The 21,442-nt window shown below is 31.1% G+C and overlaps 1 protein-coding gene across 1 annotated transcript in view; it reads right to left on the bottom strand.

Annotated features, from left to right (window-relative positions):
* Positions 1-21,442, bottom strand: part of LOC145832578 (lactase/phlorizin hydrolase-like) — a 40,457-nt gene that overhangs the window by 15,129 nt on the left and 3,886 nt on the right. The window contains exons 7-49 of the mRNA XM_082939893.1: positions 19,838-19,967; positions 19,035-19,132; positions 18,521-18,697; positions 18,101-18,257; positions 16,135-16,246; positions 15,648-15,788; positions 15,221-15,385; positions 14,960-15,042; positions 14,708-14,804; positions 14,364-14,468; positions 13,908-13,994; positions 13,566-13,713; positions 13,124-13,255; positions 12,647-12,772; positions 12,308-12,417; positions 11,890-12,034; positions 11,345-11,524; positions 10,670-10,830; positions 9,995-10,192; positions 9,599-9,749; positions 9,078-9,289; positions 8,748-8,831; positions 8,365-8,544; positions 7,869-8,088; positions 7,094-7,322; positions 6,669-6,787; positions 6,211-6,374; positions 5,767-5,971; positions 5,387-5,536; positions 4,996-5,111; positions 4,476-4,689; positions 4,155-4,243; positions 3,743-3,947; positions 3,438-3,567; positions 3,029-3,164; positions 2,669-2,847; positions 2,237-2,474; positions 1,815-1,948; positions 1,505-1,748; positions 1,060-1,297; positions 699-786; positions 300-486; positions 103-198 (exon numbers count right to left, since the gene is read on the bottom strand). Coding sequence (XP_082796019.1) covers positions 103-198; positions 300-486; positions 699-786; positions 1,060-1,297; positions 1,505-1,748; positions 1,815-1,948; positions 2,237-2,474; positions 2,669-2,847; positions 3,029-3,164; positions 3,438-3,567; positions 3,743-3,947; positions 4,155-4,243; positions 4,476-4,689; positions 4,996-5,111; positions 5,387-5,536; positions 5,767-5,971; positions 6,211-6,374; positions 6,669-6,787; positions 7,094-7,322; positions 7,869-8,088; positions 8,365-8,544; positions 8,748-8,831; positions 9,078-9,289; positions 9,599-9,749; positions 9,995-10,192; positions 10,670-10,830; positions 11,345-11,524; positions 11,890-12,034; positions 12,308-12,417; positions 12,647-12,772; positions 13,124-13,255; positions 13,566-13,713; positions 13,908-13,994; positions 14,364-14,468; positions 14,708-14,804; positions 14,960-15,042; positions 15,221-15,385; positions 15,648-15,788; positions 16,135-16,246; positions 18,101-18,257; positions 18,521-18,697; positions 19,035-19,132; positions 19,838-19,967 — 6,560 coding nt within the window. The remainder of the gene's footprint in view (positions 1-102; positions 199-299; positions 487-698; positions 787-1,059; positions 1,298-1,504; positions 1,749-1,814; positions 1,949-2,236; positions 2,475-2,668; positions 2,848-3,028; positions 3,165-3,437; positions 3,568-3,742; positions 3,948-4,154; positions 4,244-4,475; positions 4,690-4,995; positions 5,112-5,386; positions 5,537-5,766; positions 5,972-6,210; positions 6,375-6,668; positions 6,788-7,093; positions 7,323-7,868; positions 8,089-8,364; positions 8,545-8,747; positions 8,832-9,077; positions 9,290-9,598; positions 9,750-9,994; positions 10,193-10,669; positions 10,831-11,344; positions 11,525-11,889; positions 12,035-12,307; positions 12,418-12,646; positions 12,773-13,123; positions 13,256-13,565; positions 13,714-13,907; positions 13,995-14,363; positions 14,469-14,707; positions 14,805-14,959; positions 15,043-15,220; positions 15,386-15,647; positions 15,789-16,134; positions 16,247-18,100; positions 18,258-18,520; positions 18,698-19,034; positions 19,133-19,837; positions 19,968-21,442) is intronic.

Genomic DNA, 21,442 nt, shown 5'->3' with positions numbered 1-21,442 from the left:
GGTTTTAAATACAGTTTATCTCAAGATTTTTAGGTTTAATAGCATAACAGTTTTTCTGAACAAAATAGTATATTTTAAGGAACAAAAATAAATCATTCAAACTTGGTAGGCAGACGTAGCGGCACTCCACTTGAAGTTTTCGGGAAACTGGTCGTAATAAAACTTGTTGACTTCTTTTGACGGCTGTGTGCTGTATTTCTGTGTATAAGTTTAAGTTTTTAGAAGAATAAAGTTTGTTACGAAAATAAGTGTTTTTTAGATTTTTTGAAATAATCATTTCAGTAAAGAACTTTAACTACCTGATAAACTGTGACACTGGCTTCGGAAGGAATCGAAGATGGAGGCATGGGTTCGAATTTCTTTGCTTCAACTGATTTCAGAGATGAAGGGAACCCGTTGTCGGCTATGATGCCAACAAATATCAATCCGTAATCTGTAACTGTTCTGTTGGTTGACACATCGAAGTCTATTGAGTATGCTCCGTATCTGTTAATAATTTTTTATAAAAATTCAAATAACTTTAACTAATATTTTATTTTTAATTTGTGGTTACTCGAAACTATTTACTGTAAAAAAGATTTAACAACAAAACTTCATTAAGACAACAACACACCAACAAAAGTTTATTTAAATAATTACTCTTAACACTTTTGTTACCGTTACTTAAAAACAATAAATACAGCAAAGCTTAATCTTACTTGACTCTGTATGCGTAATCCCATTCGAATCCGTCAATAAAAGATCGGTGTATAAAAGATTCAATTGGCATGTTGTCCAGTACAGCGGCTGTTTAGTGCATGTTTTTATTAACAACAGTTTTAATGCAAACTTAACTTTAGAAAAATACAAAAACGATAGGCTTAGAAACTAAAATTTTTTAATGAGATATACTTTTTTTATTATTAGTGGAAAGTAAATTAGATTTGAATTGGGTGTAAATTTACAATGTCGTAGTCTCGAGCTAGTTTAGTTTCGTTTTAAATGAACAGTAGTACTAGTTTTTTTTTATTCGCTACAAATTAACTTTTTAAATGCTCAAACAGTTTTTTATTATTGTACCTTTCATGACTTCATTGACGTACGACATTTTGTATCCGTCTTCTTCGGGCATCGGCGGCATTGGTGTTCCTCTCTCGTATGACGTAGGAAGCCCTGACGTCACAATCATCGGCAGGGTGATGTCATAGTGGTTTGCCATGTAGTTGATGACGTGTCTGATTCCCCGCGGGTAAACCGTGACGTCAGTGTCGAAAGTCGACGGCCACGAAGGATCGAACCTCGATCCGCGGGAGTTCACCTAAGTGGAAAAAATATTTTGGTGAATTATAAGTTATTATACCAAAAGTATGACTATCAAACCAATTGATTTTTTTTAATCAAGAATATATTTCAAGATATTTTTTCTAGATGTTTGAAATTATTAATTATGATTTTTTTAATAACAAAACATAGATATTCTTATATCAATTAGCGAATATTCAAAGTTTTATAAAGTAGTACTTACAAGTACAGTTGTGTAGTGATCCAACAAAACGCAGTCCAAACTCAAAATAAGGTCGGTTTTTTCCGCCTCACTGAAAGTGGGAAGGTCTTCTCCCAAGCTTTCAGGAAATTCTCCCGTCAAAAGGGGCTGCACCTGAATTCCGATTGTCGAGTTCAGGTAAGTGTCTCTTGCGTCATAATCTGCTTGGATGGCCGGGTTGCTAGGTAACGCCCAGTTGCCAACCAATGAAGCTGCTACTCGCTTGCTGAATTATATACCATTATTAGTATACCTATTTTCTAAGCAACTATCTTTAAAGTTTAAAACCAACCTTGGATTAAGTGATTTGAATTTTCTATAGACTTGTGCGTGAGTGTTGAAGAGGGTTTTGAGAGCTTCGAGTCCCGTGGACAGACCACCTCCGGTCATTGGAGGCCATTTTGCATCAATGTACCCATTCACAATCTGTTAGTTGTTGTTGTCAGTTAGTTAGACAATATTTGGACTTTTAAGAGTAAACAGCTATCATTTTAAGGTCATTCCAAACATTAAAGTAGTATTTGATTATTAATAAGGTCCTAGGTTTAGATTTCACTCTGAGAACCGACCAAAACGTTTATCATTTTTGCTAGCACTATTTTCTAATTACATTATGTGTACGTAACAGAATGTCTGATTAGTACGTCGTAAACTTTACAAATTTAAACTTTAGCTCAGCTTTTAAAACTAGTACCAATATTAGTTAGTTCTTACTTCCTGCTGCGCGTTTCCAATAGGAACCCAAACGTCAACTACGTCATCGAGCGCGGTGAAGCATTGTTCGGCGTAAGCCACGAACAGGTCCTTGATGGCTGGGTCCAACCAACCGGTTGGAAATATTTCGGGCATGTCAAAGTGGTACAGCTCGGCAATTACCTCAATGTTTCTATTCTTAAGTTCAGTGAAAAACGCCTTGTAGTAAGTGTCCAAAACTGTTGCATCACCAGCCACTCTGTATTAATAGATAAATTTCAAAAAATGTTTTTTTTACTGTTGTTGTTTCATATGTTTTTCGTTTTAGTGTAGCTTAATATACGGTAAAGAAACACTCGTGTAGAATAGCAAAAAAAAGAAACTATTATTTCTAAAACAGTTATAATTGCCTAAAACTTAAGTCCTAAATCCTTATAAAACAAGTATTATCAAGTCAAGTACCTGGACCATGAAATCGAGGCCCTGAACTGTTTTATTCCGAGACCAGCGATACTGTCCAAATCGTCTCTCCAGTTAACGAAATGGTCGGCACTGTCTGTCTGAATGTTGTTCGCTTCAGCCCATAATTCCCATAACGACTTGACTGACTTCTTATCTACGCTACCTTCGACCTAAAATTTTATAGTTTTGTAAAATATAAGAACTTTTAATTTTGAGACTCAGTTTTTTTCTAAGTATTTTTCGTTTGTTCATGTAAATTCTAAATATTTTACACTTTTGTTGAGTTTTATGACTTTTTAATTAATTTATCTTATTGTGTCAAACTCATCTCATGCTGTGTTAAATACTTACAGAAAATGCTGCAGTTGAAACACCAAATTTGAAATCATCTGGGAAGTTCCCGTACAAGAAACTGTCTTCATTTACAAACTTGTTTGATTTAACTAAGTTTGATGCAAAAGTTGCAGAACTTCTCGCCGTTCGCTCCCTGTAAATAATAATTAATAAGTTTATGTTTCACAATTTTTACAGACTAATTAAAATTATACTCCTAAATATTAATAAATTGATAATACATAGATAATTTCAAACAATAATGTTATTTGTCTAAAGCATACAAAGAATGATTAATAAAGAATACAATTAATAAATAAATAAAAACAATTTTCAACAAAATATTCTTTTAAACTACGTCATAAATGATCTTTTAGTAATGCATTTTTATATAGTTAGTTTTAGTACAACATAAAGTTAAACAAACTTGTTAAAATCAGCAGAATAAAAGTCCACATTGAACAATCCGCTTCTTTTGGTGAAACCGTGTTCCCAATTGAAACCGTCCATGAGCTGAAAGCTGAAACCGATCACGTTGACCTTGTCCGTTACAATTGCTGGAAAAACAAGAAGAAAATAAAAAATAATCTTGAATCAGTTATTTCAAACTTAACTGTTCTGACTTTATCTGAAACGTTTAAAAGATTGTATTTACTTCAGTATTCATATCTGATTTTTACCTCAAAGTATATTCAGACAATTTAAATCAGCTAATATTTTAACACGAATTACCTTTGAGAACTTCGTTCAACACGACCTTGTAATAATCGATCCTGTCCACGTCATCGTACATCACTTCCGTTTCGTCGACATGGTAACCGACGTCACCGACGTGAACTGGAAGTCCCGATGACGTCAGGTATGTTAATGAGACGTAGTTGAGGAGTCTCCTTGATGCGTAGAGCGGGTTCGAAGGGTCCGGGGTTGCCATGGCATTCTAGTAATTTTAGGCAATGTTTTATAAATTTATCCATATAGAAATAATATTTTCAAAGGATTTTTTTATAAGTTTCATTAGCATACTTTAACATAATGATAATCTACATAAACTTACATATAAAAAATAGAACTGAAATAGTTTTTAAAAATTTTTTTATTGTCTGAAAACTAGAAGTAATTAAGAATAAATAAACAAACAACTGACAGTGTCGCTGAAATAGTCTTGTGCGCTCATTTCATGATTTGTGACAAGTTGAACTGATCCTGGTGCTATCCAAAAGAAGTCCGCTGACCCTGTTTGGTAGTGTAACAATTTTATCAATAACAGAAACAGCACTAATTTAAGTAACATTCTAAAAACATACATAAGTAAGGAGTTAAGTTTTTATCTTAAAAAATAATACTTGTAAAAGGTAGGCTATTAAGCTGAATATAATTTAAGTAACAATTCGAACATATGATATGTTCCGATCTAAATTAACTTAACACAAATTGAAATGAAGTACAAATACAACTATTCAAATACCTTTCATCAGATCAATTTCATCTTGAGTAAAAGCGGGAAGCCTATCTCCGGTGACCAAATCTTTCATGGCTTGCGGGTAATCCCCTTCAGCGGAGAATATGGGGTTTGCGAACCATCCGAGCGTGAAATCGGTCATGCGTATCGCCGCTGAGATGTCGTCGGAATTCGCGTAATCGGCAGGTTCGTACCAATCTGACTGGAGTGCGATCGACACCTTGGAAAATATTAAATACTCAATTTTTTAATTATACTGTCAGTAAGTTTTAATTATTATGATAGTAGTTTAAAACATTACAAACTATAAAACTTTTTTTTTAAAGTAATGGAAAAAATTTACTCTAAATAATTTTGTTTTAAATACTACTTTCAAAGAGGTTTTATTATTATAACTGCTAAAAAGTAGTCATAACAGCTTAAAGGTTGGACGATCAAGCGTTGTATTTTAGTTTTTTTTTTTTTAAAAAGCTACGAGTATTGAGTAAATTCATAATGAAGTTTTGTTCGATATACGAAAACTAACAAGTCCACCCTGCGACGTCTTGTAGTTGTCGCTGTATGTTTTGTAAGCAAGCGAGTGAGCGACTAGCAAGTTCTTTCCAACTGTGTACACATCTGTATCTGGGTTGCTCGACATTCCTGAAAGTTTTGTTTTTAAGTGTACAAACTGATTCCAAACTAATACACTTACAAAGTTTTGACTACTAAGTAAGTAATTTAAAAAAACGTTGAGTGTTAAATTTAATGTGTATACTTATTTAATAGTTTTATTTTCTATACTGTAATGGTTTCTTACAATCAAATAACTTCGTACTGAAAATTTTAAAAATGCTTATTTAATAATGCAGTTTTTTGAAAGACCCAAAACTGAATTTTCACATAAAGATGAATCAGTAATTAAGTATATTGCTTACCAGGAGCGTGAACTTTGGTGACGTATCCTTTCACAGCAACTGAGTAAGGGTCGTGCAGAGTGATCCACATCTTGACTCTGTCACCGAACGTTTTGAAGCAGAAATCAGCATACTTGTTGAACGTATCAGCAGTGTTTCTGTTCAGCCAACCTGTTAATTTACATATGTGGTAAATAAGTATGCTGAAATGAAGTTTTACTACTTTGGTTATAATGAGAGTTTCCAAAAACAATGAATAAGTACGTTTTTATATAAATTGTAACAATAAAACAGTTTGATACTCCATTTTTAAGGTTTTTTTCAAAAGAAAATTCAGGAAAATATAAACTTTTGAAAAGTTTTTAAATCTAAGTGTTTTTTATTTTTAACATTATGATTACCTCCGTTGTCCTGCAGTGTCTGCGGCAGGTCAAAGTGGTGCAACGTCACAATCGAAGAAATTCCCCTCCTCTGCAACTCGTCTATCAACTTGTTGTAATACGTCACCGCTTTGTCGTTTATTACGTCATCAATGTCACCAGTTGGCGCTATTCGGGGCCACGAAAGTGAGAGTTGGTAGCCCTGGACTCCAATGCTGGCTGCTAGCTGTTGTTAAAGATTTTTTTTTAGTTACTCAAACTTTATATTTAAATAAATTACTTACAAAGAAACAGTATTTAAATCATTTTATTTAAAAAAAAGGTAATGCAAATAGCTTTTTATAACAACATTACTTAGAAAAAGAAACTTTATTTGAGAATAAATTAAAATTACGGTTGAGACTAAAAACTTGTTCTAGCCTTCACACACACAAAACAGTATTTAACAAAGCAAATCCAACAAACTTGAGCATCGAACTCGGCTTTGTAGTAAGATTCAGCAGCAACGTTTCCAGTGTACAGGCTTTCTCCGTTGTCTACAATGCTGGTCGGGTTGTATGCTGCTTCTATGCCCTCAGACACTGGGATTGTACCCTTCATACTTGTGAACGTGTCCCAAATACTCATACCTGTATAAAAATAGTTTTCTTTATGGTGAAAGGTTGTATAAATTCAATTTGTTTATTTTAATTCCTACTAGAGTTTAATTTAATGATAATCATTTCAACTTACATACAAGTTGTTATTACAGCTTAAGTTATACAACTTATCGTTAATGTATTAAAATTTGTTCTATCTAAATTAGCTATAAATTTTCAAAACACTTCTAAAATTCGTTTTGTTGAAACTATTGTGTATGTACATAGGTATCATTAACTTTTTCAACCTGAATGTACATTTAATTTTGCTAGGTTTAAACTAACCTCTACCATCTCTGTCATGAGCGCCTTCAACCTGATATGCTGACGTCATAGCGCACCAGGTGAACAAATCTGGGAAATCACCGTAAGCAAAACTTGACAAATCTTCTCCACTTGCTTCCCTGTTTGAAATTGATAAGTAAAAATTAAGTGTTAGTTTATAAGTTGACTACTAATTTCTTAGGTACAACTTTGATTAATTGACACCATATCGACAATTAACTCGTTTTAAATATGACATAAATAGTGTTATATAATAACAAAAGAGAATAATAAAAAACATATAATATTTAAAGCGTTTTAAATCGACTTAGTTATAACAAGTAGACTAGTTATGATTTTTTTAATGTCTGATAAAAATTATCAAAACATAGTATAAAGTAATTTTGTCCAGTTATAACATACCTCATTGAAAACTTGAAACTAACAAATCGAGGTAGTAAGTCCAGGGTTCTGCGGTGGACGTGATGAAGTTGTTGGGAGAAACGATCTTGTTGAAGAACTTGGCCGAAGACTTTGGGATCCTCTTTCTCTCGGGATCGTTGAAATCTACGTAGTGGATGCCGAATCTCTCGTTGTACCCAGACGCCCACTCGAAGTTGTCCATCAAGGACCAGGCTGTGTATCCCTTGACTTTCACGTTGTCGACGTTGAGTGCTGGAAAAAAAATGGAAATATCATACAGTGAAAATATCTCCACTTTTTGTGTAAAATTATAAAGATGTTGAGTGATATAAAATAATGAAAAATTTATACTTTTGTTGTGAACAAGATATTTTAAAGATGCTTATTACTTAACCGTATATTCAAACTTAAAAAACTACATAGCTACACTGTAAGTCAAAGGTTATGTTTATCTCAAGCTAAATAAAAAGTTTTTTTTTTTTAACCGTTCACTAAAAGTTATTAATTACTATAGTAAATTTTTAACATAAAATGAATCCATTTTATGTTTGTCACAAGCTAATGACAACATTTTTTTAAATAAAATTTAGTTTTTATGTGATATATTTTAGATACTAAACAGTAGTTTTTTGATAATTTTAAATAATTTTTGTAAAAATAAAAAAAAAAAAAGTTTTTTACTTAACTGTTGAGACAGAATTATATACAGAAAGAAAATCAATTTTGCAGAAAAAAATAAAACACAATTCTCACATAAATTTTGTTTTAGTTGTACACTAATAACAAGTTAAAGCAAACCTTTGTTAACTTCGTTGATGTAGTTCCTGTAGTAGTTGGTCCTGAACCCGTCGTCGAGCCCGGCGTCCCTACTTCCGCTGATCCCGTTCTCGGTGATGTAGACGTCCGGGTCGCCGTACTGCCGCTTGATGAACGACAGGATCTTCCTCAGCCCCCACGGAACCTGGAACAACCAGCTGGACGCCGAACCGGGCCACGGACACCCGTCTCCGTATGTTGACTGGAAATATTTGCATGAATTTCAAATATTGATTTAAGGTAAAAAAATTTATATGAATTTTTCCTTCATTGAACTTAATTTATTGTCAGTTCTGATTTTTATAAAAAATATTTTGTAAGGCTGAAGACTTTTAAAATTTTTGCTTGGTTTAAATAATTTAAAGTTAATAAAGCATATTATAACAGTACATTAGTTTATTATTAACTGTTAAAAAATAGCTAGAACAACTATGTACTCCTTTAGTTTCAATATATTTTAGACTTCATATTTACGAACCTTGTCAGCATCAAAGTTGAGATCCGTAGGAGGGTTGTCGTTGTTGAGGATCAAATTTGAAGTGTAGTGGTTCAGTCCGAAGAAATCAGCAGTTCCCTTGTTGAATTCTATCTCCTCTTCCGTGAAAACCGGTAACCTCGGCGGTCCGTCGTAACCGAGAATCTCAGAATGGTTACCCACCTGAACAGAATGAGTTTTATTCTGGAAGCTTAAAAAAAATTAGCTTTATGATATAAAGATCATTACCAAATAATCTTAGTTTTATGATACTTTTCATCACTCTTAAGTTCTTAAAATACATTATAACACATCAAAATCTTTTTTCATCAAAAAAAAACATTTATGTTTAGTCAATGTAGGTAAATAAGTATAATTTAACTCACATTGTATCTCATTTGTTCTGGATAATTTCCTGTAACGAAAATAGGTTCAGCCCACCATCCGAGGTTGAATGCCATTGATTGGTACTAAAACAAGTTTTTATTTAAATCTTATATTTAATTTAAAAAAAAATGTCATATACCATAAACTATAAAAACTTAGACTAAAATATTTTTGTTTTAAAATTAGTATATAGCGCTCTATTAAAATACTAAAGCAAGTAATATACTAGACAAAACCGAAAGTACTTTATTTGTGTTCCAAACTATGTGCCTTAGAACATAATCTGTACAGAAACAAAAAATCAAACACTTATGCACAACACAACTCACCATGGCTTCCCAGTGTTTGGGGTTCATGGCTTCTTGCGGGTCCTCCCAGTTGGAGTTCATGGTGATTCCCACCCTGCCTTTTTGAGTGCTCCTGTACACATCGTCGTACACGTGGTAGGCTTTCGCGTGCGCCTTGATTATCGAGTGTCCCGCCAGGTAGGCGCCATCTGGTGGTCTGTACACTCCCGGCGCGAACGATCCCCAGTGGTAACCTGAACGAATGGTACAACTAAAAAGTGAACTGTTGTATTTCGAACTAACGTAAAAATATTGTTGTTGAAACTATTTTTTTCTTTCTTTGATAGAATGTTAAGTTAATATGTTGAAATGTAGAAGGACTAGTTTAAAAAAACTTCGTTTATCACTTAATATATACAAAGCTTTGCAAGCTTTAAACTTTGTTTGATGGTAAGTTGTAAAAGTAATCTGAGTCAAGAAAGCTAAGGTTTTTACTGTTAAGGTACTTGATGCTTACTTTATACATAAGTGTAGAACCTTTTAAGTGTATTTATGTTACATACCTAACACAGCGACAATCCATGGCTCATTAAAAGTGATCCAGAATTTGACTCTATCACCAAAAGTTTTGAAACAGAAATCAGCGTAGTCAGCAAAAGCTTGATCAATCACTCCAGTTTGATCGAGCCAACCATCGTAGTTTGCTTGTAAAGCCTGTTTGAATATACTTGTATTTATAACATTCTAAAGATTGTTACATCCTTTTTTTTCATTATCTGTTTTAAGCTTTATGTTCTACTTACATCGTTGACTACTAATTATTAGTATTAATGTTATAGTTACTGATACCATCGAGTAAACAGATCTAATAAAATAAATATTAGTTAAAACAACAAAAATAAAAACGTTACTTAATTTTTATAAAAATCCAATTCCAATTTATTAATTCTATAAATAACCTGAGGTAGATCCCAGTGGTAGAGTGTAACTTGCGGTTGTATATTGTTAGCCAGCAGCTCGTCTATGAGTTCATTGTAATACCTGACCCCATCATCAGAAGTACCGTTAGCAACAATACCGTCGGGTACTAGGCGGGACCACGCAAATGAGAACCTGTAGTAACCGACTCCCAAATCACTGAGTATTTTCACATCTTCCTGTTGGTTTGTTAGTATTTTATTACTTAGTATTTAAATAAATCACACTTAAAAGTCTTCCTTTTTATTATTAAAACTAGTTTGTCATGTTTTAGTATAAAAAAAATCTTTTAAATTCCTTTAGATTTTAAACTGATAATCACAATCTAAGTTATAATATGTAACCACATGTTTAAAGTCTAAAAACTGAAAAATTAATATTACTGTAATCTTTTTTGTTAAAACATCGATTGATTTATAATATTAATTGTTAAAATTTATAAGCAGATAAAACAAAACAATTTTACAATTTTGTAAAGTTTATATTAAAAACCATTTTTGCCAACACACCTAACAAACTTGTAGTAGCAAAAACTAAAGCATTGAAAACAGCAGTTATTTTGAGATAAGAAACATAAAGAAAAGTAGTAAGTAGTTTCAATGGTACTCAAAGTTAGTTGTTTACGTTTAAAATACTCACACGTTAAATCAACTAACTTTAACTTTGTGGTAACTGTCGCAGGCAACATCTCCATTTTCGTTATTTCCTCCCAGGTTTCTTTCGTGAGCGAACTTGTCCCATATGTGCTCTCCCTTGTCTGAAACGTTCCAAGCACCTTCCACTTGATAAGCAGATGTTGCTGATGACCATGAGAAGTCTGAAATAAGAAAAATAATGATGTGCAATATAACCTAGAAATTCTGCTGTTTTATTTAAACTTGGTTCAAAATGCACTGTACTATATACAATGTAAAGCGAGTTATATTACGTAATATCATCAAGTTTTTTGTATAAGTAATTATTAAATTTTCTAGTCTAGAAATAAGCACAGTCTGACAATCACCTAGAGTTTTATACTTTAGATGTGAGACATATATATTTTTTCTTTTTTAATAAATATGCAACTTAATATATCTGACAAAAAGCAGTGGTCGGAAGATTTTGGTGATCGCAGGCAAAATATTTGCAGACCGCAGTACAAGTTTTAAGTTTTACTCTCATAACTCCGAAAAGTCTAGTCTTAGCTTCAACATTTTTTTCATTTGCATGCTCACGGGCCGCGTTTTACCTTTAGCAGGCCACAGTTTACAGACCCCAGATTTAGAGTAAGCACAACAAAGTGAAACTACTTTTGTTTTGCAATTTTAAGTTTTTTACTTCAAGCAACAAACCATCAGGGAAGGGCTGATAGCTGAATTCTTCTCTCTCGGCTCTGTAATCACACTGGGACTTAGGAGCTCCCAACCCGTTCTCTCGTATCATGTCAGCGTAGTACCACGCAGACTGCTTGGCCACTCGCTTGAAATTATCCGACTTTTCTACTCTGTACATACCGTATCTCTCTTCGAATTCTATAAAAAAATGTTTTTGTTTTAAATAGTTGTATTTCCGAGCTTTTTGTCAATAAGTTCAAACTATTTTTATACTAAAAAAAGCAAAACTCTGCAGAAAATTTTAAATCAGCTGTTGAGTTAGTTTAAAGATCATTATTTTACATTGTTTTTCAGTTTTAAACGCTTATAGTTACTTAATAAGATTTCTTATTTTTTTGTAAATTACTCAAACAGCAACTCTAAGCAAAAAAAAAAAGCATATACTATTGATTAATTTGTACCTATTATACTTATTTAGAAAAATTTAAATAAATAGATCCTGCAGTCAAGACATAACTCAGCTTTCAACAACAAAATTTCAAAACACTTTTATATTCACTCACCAGTGTTCCATTGGAAACCGTCGAGCAGTGAGGTGGCAAAATACCCGTGAACATCAACCCCGTCCAATTTAACTGCTTTCAGCACTTCGTCAACGTAATACCACAGATAATCCACTCTCTCACGGTCGTTGATGCCCACGTCACGCTCTCTGTTACGTCATAATGAACAACTAGTTTTTTGAAAGAAGAATATAAAAATTAACATTTTAATAATTTAATTTCACCTACCTGTAATGCAATATTTCACCTACTAGTAAATGAAACAAAAATTTTAATGTACACTTAAAAACTATCAGTTAAGTTCTGTTTTTAGTTTGGCACATATGCTGTTAGTTGTAAAACAAACGTTTATAAAAAACAAACGATTAACATAAGAAATTAACTGAAACAGTCCAACTTTTATAACATAAAAAAAAACTAACTGAACAACTCTTTGTTGACCAACGAAGCAATCTGAAGTTTTACTGACAGAATTTGGTTCAGAAACCCCATTTCCAGCAACCATTATTGGCAAGTCTCCGTACGTTACTGTTAATATAAATTTATTGAATAACTAAAAACGTAAAAACAAGTGGAAAAAGTTTTTGTCATCGAGGTGTTATAGAAAAACAATGTTTATCAATAATCTACAATTTAGCCGGTCTATTTATTTTTTAAAACTTGTATTAAAATTCTAAATGTTTTCCTTAAACAAGATATAGTTTAAAAAAAATAGTTATATAATTTACAAATGAATATCAAGTATACATAAACAAACATTTAATCCACTTGAGAAGCCTTCTGATTCCCCACGGAACGACTCTGACGTCATCGTTTCCGGTTTTCTGCCACGTCCAATCGTAAAACTTGACGTAATCGCCGTCACCTTCAACACTTGGTGGTGCTGTTTAAGGAAATGAGTTTAAACTTGTAATCATTGAAATTTTTTGGCACTAGTTTAAGATAAATTTGTTTATCAAGTTTTTAAGAAATCATAAAGATGGCTTAAGCTAAACAATACACTGCAAAGACTACTTTCAACTTAAAAACTAAGTGCTTAACATCACATGACTTACGTAAAAGAAGTATAAGTGTATCAATTTTGAGTATAAAACTGTTATATAAGTTTGTTAAAAAACAATTCGATAAACAAAAATTATGTGAGCATTAATCTGCATAAAGTTCTAACAAGTATTTATACAAAAAAAAATGTTTTTTTATTTAATTTCTTTTAAAGTATTATTCATAAACCAACCAGGTTCAAAAATAGGTGCTGTTTCGTTGGGACACAAAATTCCCACACTAGGGGCCGTCCCGTTACCGTAGATATCAGATTGGGCGATGTACCAAGTGTTGTAGTGCGAAATTGCCACAAAGTCCACTGTTCCTGTTTGTGAGAAGCAAAACTTTAGAAGTTTACTCTAGCTGAAGTTTAGCTAAATTTAATCACAGTTTGATAGCTTAAAGTAGAAAATCAAAGCATTATTAAAACAAAAATGATTATTAAGTAAATTAAAAACTATTAGAAAAATAACTTGTTCACTCACCACTGTTCATAATTAGTTGTTTACAAACTATAATCTAGAAAGTTATTATTCATTAATTTGTTATATAAATAACTATAAATCATTATTAACTGTTTAGTACGTTGTTATTCAAAAGGTTATAATAAATCTGATTATTATTCTAAACAATACCTTTTATATCTTCCATTTGTTCTGCAGTGAACGTCGGCAACCTGCTCTCACTGAATCCCTGATCTGCGCTCTTCTCAGCGATCATTTCTCGCATCACTTTCGGGTAATCCCCGCTCACAAGAGGCTCCATGAACCAACCGAGTGACCACTGAAGAAATAATAATAAGTAAAAATATTGTCTCTTTTAAACACCAGTTTAGTAAAAAGTTCCAAAAAAGTTTAAAGTTTTCTATTAAACTTCTACTGTGTGCTTTTAGATTTTTATTACCGATTGCTTTGATAGAATGATAAAACTATAGACCTAAAAACATTAAATACCAATGCTTGTAAGGTAAAAGTAACCTGCATGAATCTTTCTGCTGCATCAACGTCGGTTTTTCGGTTTGTATCGTAAGCTTGTCCGTAATCTGAGGACAGCGACACCGTTATCTGTGTGTTAAGAAATTATTCGTTGACTTTTTTTTTTAGTTAGATGATGAAATATTTAAACAACGTTGAGAATAATACTAAAAGTCACTGTTATCTTCTAGTAAATTTATAAGATTCGAAAACTAGTGCATCGAAAAATTATATAAAGTTTCTCTTCTCTTAATACGAAGAATTTTAAGCTTTATAAAAAAATCACTCGTATATTTTCTAGTTATATGGTTTTAATTCTACAATAACTGCGTTAAAAAATAACAATTATTTATTTAACTTTCGTTGTTTTTCTAATTGCTATGATTTACACGAATGGAAGTAAGTAATAATTTATAACTTTTTAAAGTTTTACGTCGTTATCTAGCGAACAATACAAACTTTTCCTTGTTGAGTAGGTCGGAACTGATCATTGTAGAGGTTCCAGGCACTCGCATGAGCCAAAATCATGTTGTGAACAGCAATATATGCCGTCTCTCCTGCTCCCTGTAGTGGATAGAAGATGACAAAATATATAGCTTTCATTAGAAAAGCTTAATGATATTGTAAAAATGTTGTTTTATAAATCTAGTATTAATTGTTATATCTACTAGTACACACCGTAATGCTTCAGTTTTTGATAATAAGAAGTCTTGGATAATTGTAATAAACAAAATACTTTGTCAAATTTAAAGTTTTGAAAACTTGGCTGTAATAGAAACTTATTATTGTAAACGAAATCAAACCATCTCTTGTGGAGGAAATATTCCTGTGTCATATCCATTCACTGCTTCTGTGATTGGTGCTCTGAGCGTCATCCAAAGTTTAACTCGGTCTCCAAATCTAAAAAGTGTACATAAAACATTAACAGAATATCATATAACTAAAACGACAATTTTTCGTTTTTGTTTATTAAGTGTGTTGTTTTTAAAAATGAATGTAAAAACAGAAAACGCATACAGTTCGTGTAAATAGTTACAAGCAAACAGTAGTCAGACCTCTCAAAGCACAATCTAGCGTATTCAGTGAAATCAGCGATTATCTGATCATCTTTCCACCCTCCGTACTTGTTTTGCAATGCCTGAAAAGGTTTGATACTTGAAAAAAAAGATTATGATTTTTTTCTTAAACTTTCTGTAGGACTTGTTTTGTAAATTCTATAACTGGAACAAAACATTATGTAACTACTTCTGTAGTGTAATTATGTTTTAGATGTAGTTTTTTGTACAAACTACATCTAAAAACTACACAAAACTAACAAGAGGCATGTCCCAGTGGTAGAGCGTGACGATTGGTTCGATACCAGCTTCCCACAACGCATCAATGAGATCGTTGTAATACTTTATTCCAACCTCGTTTATGCTGCTCGTATCTCCGTTAGGTAGCACTCGAGACCACGATATTGTGAAACTGTACTTGTGTACCTAAGAACATAAAGTTTTTAAGATTAGTTTAAAAAGTGTTGTATAACTTTTTACCATTAAATTGAGTAAATCAGACTTTAAAATTTTTAATACATTTAATCAAGTAACTATGCCAAAGTTAATTTCACAAAAGTTTTCTGTTCAGCTCTGAAGAATAAAATAAATAATATTGGAAGTCCACCTAAGTTATTCAATACCAAGTAAATCAATAAAAATTTATATTGTGTTCAAAATGAAAAACTGATAACTAGTTTGCAGTCACCCTCAACTCTTTCAATATGTAGATATCATCCATCATTTTGTTGTAACTGTCCGCTCCTTCCTTGCCGCTAACAGTCGTCCTTCTGGTGAAGTCATCCCAAATCGACTCGCCCTTGCCGTCCGCGTCCCACGCTCCTTCGACCTGTGTGACGTCATAAGTATTCAAGAAAGCAGTCGCAACTAGTTTTTACGCGTTTTAGTTGTCTGTTGTTACTTCAAACATGCGCAGTTTGTTAGAGTATAACACTTTTGAAATAAATGTTTTTTTTTTTTAGTTTAAATCAAGGTTAAATTTAAAGTCTATTAAAATTTTAGCAGTCTACTGGCTCCTATCATAGAATATATCAGTAAAAAACTGATTTAAATAAATCAAATAAAAGCAAATGTACATAAAAGAGCTCAAAGTTGGAAAGTTTACCTATGGGATCTTATAAGTAGTTGCGACTTGTTTAAAAATTACTATTAGCAACAAAATGAGCTTTTAATACCTGATAAGCCGAAGTCTCTACACCCCAAACAAAAGACTTATCGAAAAACCCGTTGTAAAACTTTTCTTCCTCTGTTTGTGTGAAACTGTTCGCTGCAATTAAATCTCTGTACCTGTTTTATTTGACAAAATATAAAACAATAAATATTTTTACAAAGTTGTATAATTTATAGGTATCAAATAACATGAAGCAAGTATGATATAAGTAAAACTATGAACTGATGTACATGTATTTAAATCAGTTTTTTCTTGATAACTTTTTTTTATAAAAAAATATTGCATATAATCTATCTTTTAGAGCAAAAAGTGTAGATTTTTATTAAGTTTTGTTCTTTAAAATGAGCTGTCATTGTTTGTTTACAATTTTGTTGGTTTTGTTATCGTAATCGCATTTTAGTTCCAATAAAACGTGTTAGTAGTTTGAGTTTTCAAACTAGCGTAAATATTTGTGCTTGTTTACTTCTTGGCATTGAATCATGTTTTATTGGCCATAAATTTTTAAAAGTCTTCGTAAAAAAGTCAACATGTTTTAAACGTCTTAACCATTATATAACAAACGCGTAATACCTGAAGTTGTTTTTCAAAGTAGAAAGTTTTTTATGTGTGCTAAGTGGTGTTTTAAAACTTCTTTAAAACAGCACTTAGCACACATGAAGTTTTCGTAACTTTGGTTAACAATTTTAACTTCCTGTTTTTAGATAAAAACATATTTAAAACCAAATTTTTAACGATTTTCTTAAAATTCAAACAAAAATGTTATTTATAGTATTTTAGTATAGTGACATCACAACGAAACAATATTGTGTAAAGGAGATAAAATATAAATCGACTCATGTCAAGTTTTATTTAAACATTTTTGAATTTAATAAAATATGTTTTAGAATTATGCATTTCGTCTCTTAAAGTTTTTATGTTTTATAATTTTAGAATTTTATAACAGTTTCAAAAATTATCTTATCTTTATTTACAACTAAAAATATAGCACAATCTATATAAATTTTGAGATAAATAAATGCTTAAGGTAATAAATCATTTCTATAGATGAGATTGATTTGTTTTGTAGCTTAAACAATTACAAATCTAGAATAAATATTATAAAAGTTCGATAGGCAATTTAACAATAAATGATAAAACAATTTGTAAAGCGTTTCCGAATTTTTTGCTTTAACTGTTATTTCTTAGTTTAAACCTATCAATACAGTTCAACAAGCATTTCAAAACATATCTTTAAGCAAAAGTAGAGTTGCTTAATTTTCCAAAATATTTTCATAACAACATAACTTTGTTTGCGTTTTGATGAATTATTTTGTCGATTGTTTTGATAAGTCAACATACTTTAGTAACTATTATGTTAATTGCCTAAAGAAGCATCATATGTGTGAATTTGTTTTTTGTAAAACTTGAAAACCTCGCCTTAAAAATTAAACATTTAAGCATAAGATAACCTACATTTAAACATCAAATTACTACAAAGTATTTTCAAGTTTTAACTTTAAATTTCCTTTTAAAGGTGAAATGGACAGTTTTCCATTTAAATTTTCCAAACTAAAAGTTAGACAAGCATTTTTTTTTTGGTTTTAATAGATTTTAATCTTCGTTTAGTTAAGCCAACATTAAATACAATATAATTTAAAAGTGAAGCATAACAGTGTTTAAAACAAACTAATTATTTAAAATAAGTACTTAAAAGATTATTAAAAGTCTTACTTTTCCAAATATTTTTTGTAAAACATATTCTTAGTTTTTGAACTTAAAATAAAAGCTTGCTTTTAAAGTTTACACACGCTACTGCTTTATTTATTTTTTATATTTTTAGCATCGTACATCGTACAATGACTCTACAATTTTACCACGAAGTAGTATAAACCAAACGAACCAATCATTTTAATTGATAAAAATAAAAAACTTAAACAATGTCCGACAAATACTTAACAATTTCTTTAAAACGTTATATAAACAAAACTGACCAATCAGCAGATCTCTTCTTGTACCTGGTCCTCTCGTCGTCCAAAAGATCAACGTAGTAAATACCGAACTTGGGATCGTACCCGGACGCCCACTCGAAGTTATCGATGAGCGACCAGGCCGAATAACCGCGTACCTTCACTCCATCGATGTTTATTGCTGTTTGTTTTAAATTATTTTTCTGGTTTCAGAAATAAGTTTAAAGTATTTAACCTGTTCAGTTAGAAATGTTTAAACCTTCTTAAATTTAAGGTTGTATACAACATTAAAAGAAAAATAAACTTTTTATGGTGTCTGTTTAAGCACATATAAGCTTTCAAGTAAATAGCAAAAAATAAGTATACTGTTTATTGATAAGTGTATCCAACTAATGCTATTTAACAAAATTATAACACACTAATTCGACAACAAATAACACAAACCTTTTAAAACTTCGTTGAGATGCGATTTGAAGTAGTTGATCCTCCTGAAATCGTCCTCAACGGGGTTGTCTTCGAACCCGTTCTCGGTGATCCAAACGTCAGGGTTCCCATACTCGTCCTTGATCAGGTTCAGGAGCCTCCTCAGACCCCAGGGTACCGCGTACAGCCAGGTAGAACCTAAACATTTGTTTGCTTTAGTCTACCTTTGCTGAGACTATAAGGATTTTTTGTACAAGTTACACACTGTTTTTCTTAACTAATTCAAATTAGTGAAAGTATCAGAATATTATTTACACGCTCAAACAGCAGGCTGTAAATACCAACTTGATTTGCAGTGTTAAATTGGCTTGTATACGCAACTGTAACCAGCTGTAACTGACTAAAAGGCGGTAATTTAGATAAATTAGAAAAATGTTTTGGTTAAACAGCTCAAACCACACGCCAAGATATGAGCTAGTCTAAGGTTGGTCTCACTGTCAAAGTAAAATGTCACTATTATTATCCACTCTCTTACCTGGAGCTTGTTCCCATCTTTCATCGCAGTAGGGTTGGGCGTCGGGATCCGCAAAGAAGAAGCCGAAATCTTCAAAAAACTCGATGGGTCCCGAGAATCTGCAGAAGTTTGATATTATACTTTTTATTTACTTAAAAATTATTGTTAATTACTTCCACTATAGTAACGAATTTTCTCAAGCGGCTTTATTTTTAAAGTTTGAAAGTCTAAAACTGTAAAAATTAATAGGCAAAATGTTGAACTTGGTTTTGTTCTATTTCTGTTAAGTTGTTAAGTTAATAAAAATATAAATTTGTGTTTTATTTCGTACTAGAACGTAGGTTAAGTGTTTGATAAAAGTTAACGTGAAATCATGTAAAATGTCCAGCCGTCATGCTGTTTACCAAGCAAACAATTTAGTAAATTGTAAAACCGCGTTTAAACGTGTATTTAATTAATTTGTTAATTTACTAGCTGGACTTGTTTGACCTTGTAGCCAAAATATCTATGCAATCTCTTTAAATTGTATTTTAAAAGTGTGTTAAACTTCACAATTTGTTTATTATAACTACCTATTACTAATAGTACTTAAATTAGTAATTACTTACTTATACAGGTTTGACTAGAAGATTGAACTATACCGATTTTATGTTTTAAAATTAAAATTGATGTTTTAGTTTTATGACATTCATATATTTAAAATTAAAGTTTAATAGCAAAATATTAAGAATTTCAAAATAAAATTTTCATAACCTAAATGTTATCACTAGTGTTTTTGAACACTTAGCATAAATATAAAATCAAGTGGGAAATATTTCAATCACCTGGTAGTGTAAGTTTGTACGCAAAAGAAATCTGCTGATCCGTTTATCAGTTGTTTTTCTTCCTCTGTGAACTCAGGGAGTCTTGGAAAAACTGCAGGATCCGATTCGTTCGAATGAGATGCAACCTGATCTGTGTATGATGTAAAAGTTTTAAATATAGATTATATATTTTTTTAATTTACTGTAGTTTGGTAGAAAATACGAACTATTTTGATTAAAACAATTAGAAATAAAACAAGATTCTGAAAACTGAACTTAAATTAAGCTAAAGTATTGAACTTATTGTTTTTTACTATTAGATTTTTTTATATTAAGATAATTGTATTTACAGCCACACAACATGAAAAATGTGTTTATGAAAGTATTATCACAAAATTATTTATTACGAACATCTTATATATGTACAACATTAACTAATTATAGTAGGCGATTTTTTTAAATAATCAACAAGAATACATTTTAAGCGAGCTTAATAAAAACTAATAAACTTTTAGTTGCGAGCTTCCAATGTTAAACAAAAACAACTCTACATGAATTTTATGACGTTTTAAAAATTTTACTCATAATGTTTTCTTTTTTTTCAAAAACAAAAGCAATTGTTATATAATTATTCACAACAACCTTGAGATTAAAAGCACGCCTTTGCATAACAACAAAACTTTTTGTTTTATATAACTCTCAGTTACTTGAATTTCCAAGCGTTTGTAAGCTATACAAACAAAAGTTATCTTTTATCTTTTTATCTAGACAAGTGCTAACAAAATTGATCTCTCTGTAAACATTGTGTAATGATGTCAGCAATTTTTCGATTTGTGCTACTTAAAAACCGCAAAGTCAAAATACACAAAGTTGTTAAATAAACGTTTCAACCTATACAGTTAATTAAAGTGTTAATATGCTCTTATTATGATTTTCAAAACGCTGATACAAGTTTAAAGACGTCTATAAAACTACTAATACAAAGCTGATTTTATTCAATTATCTTATTTTCTAAAAGTTTATTCCAAATTTTTTAAACACTTACTTTTAAAGTTTCTTCTTGAAACTAAACTAAATTAAAAGCTACTAAAAGCTAACATAATTTGTTTGTTAAATTTTTTCACAATTTTACATTGCATGTCAGTTCTTAAAACAACTTTTAAGATAAGTAAGTGTAGTTTTAAATCAACTTAGTCATTAAAAATGCTAATTTATTAGATTAAAGCTTTATTTATTTTGTGTTCAAATAGTAAACTTTATTTAAACTTACATAAGAAAAAAACTTTTATTTAATGATTTCTGTTTTAAAGTTTATCATAAATTACTGAAGACGTTTCAAGCTGTAAGGTTACAAAATTAATTGGCAATAAACGCTAAAATTTTTAGCTTGAGCTTTATTGTTAATGTTTACATTTAACGTAAGCGAACAACAAGCCACCCCTAAACACACATTAACATTAAAAATGCGGTTTCTGTGGTTTGTTAGCTTATTTGAGTGTTATCAATAAATCGTAAGTTATCTGTTATAAAATATCTCAAACACTTTAAGTGATAGTTGTGTAACTTATATAACGTAAAATAAAGCTGTAACACGTGTTAGTTAATTAAAACGTATATAATTTAATT

Source organism: Thalia democratica, chromosome 3, assembly GCF_965202585.1.
Source record: "Thalia democratica chromosome 3, ktThaDemo2.hap1.1, whole genome shotgun sequence".
In the NCBI taxonomy this organism is placed as follows: Eukaryota; Metazoa; Chordata; class Thaliacea; order Salpida; family Salpidae; genus Thalia; species Thalia democratica.
This window is presented reverse-complemented; position numbering and strand designations above follow the sequence as displayed.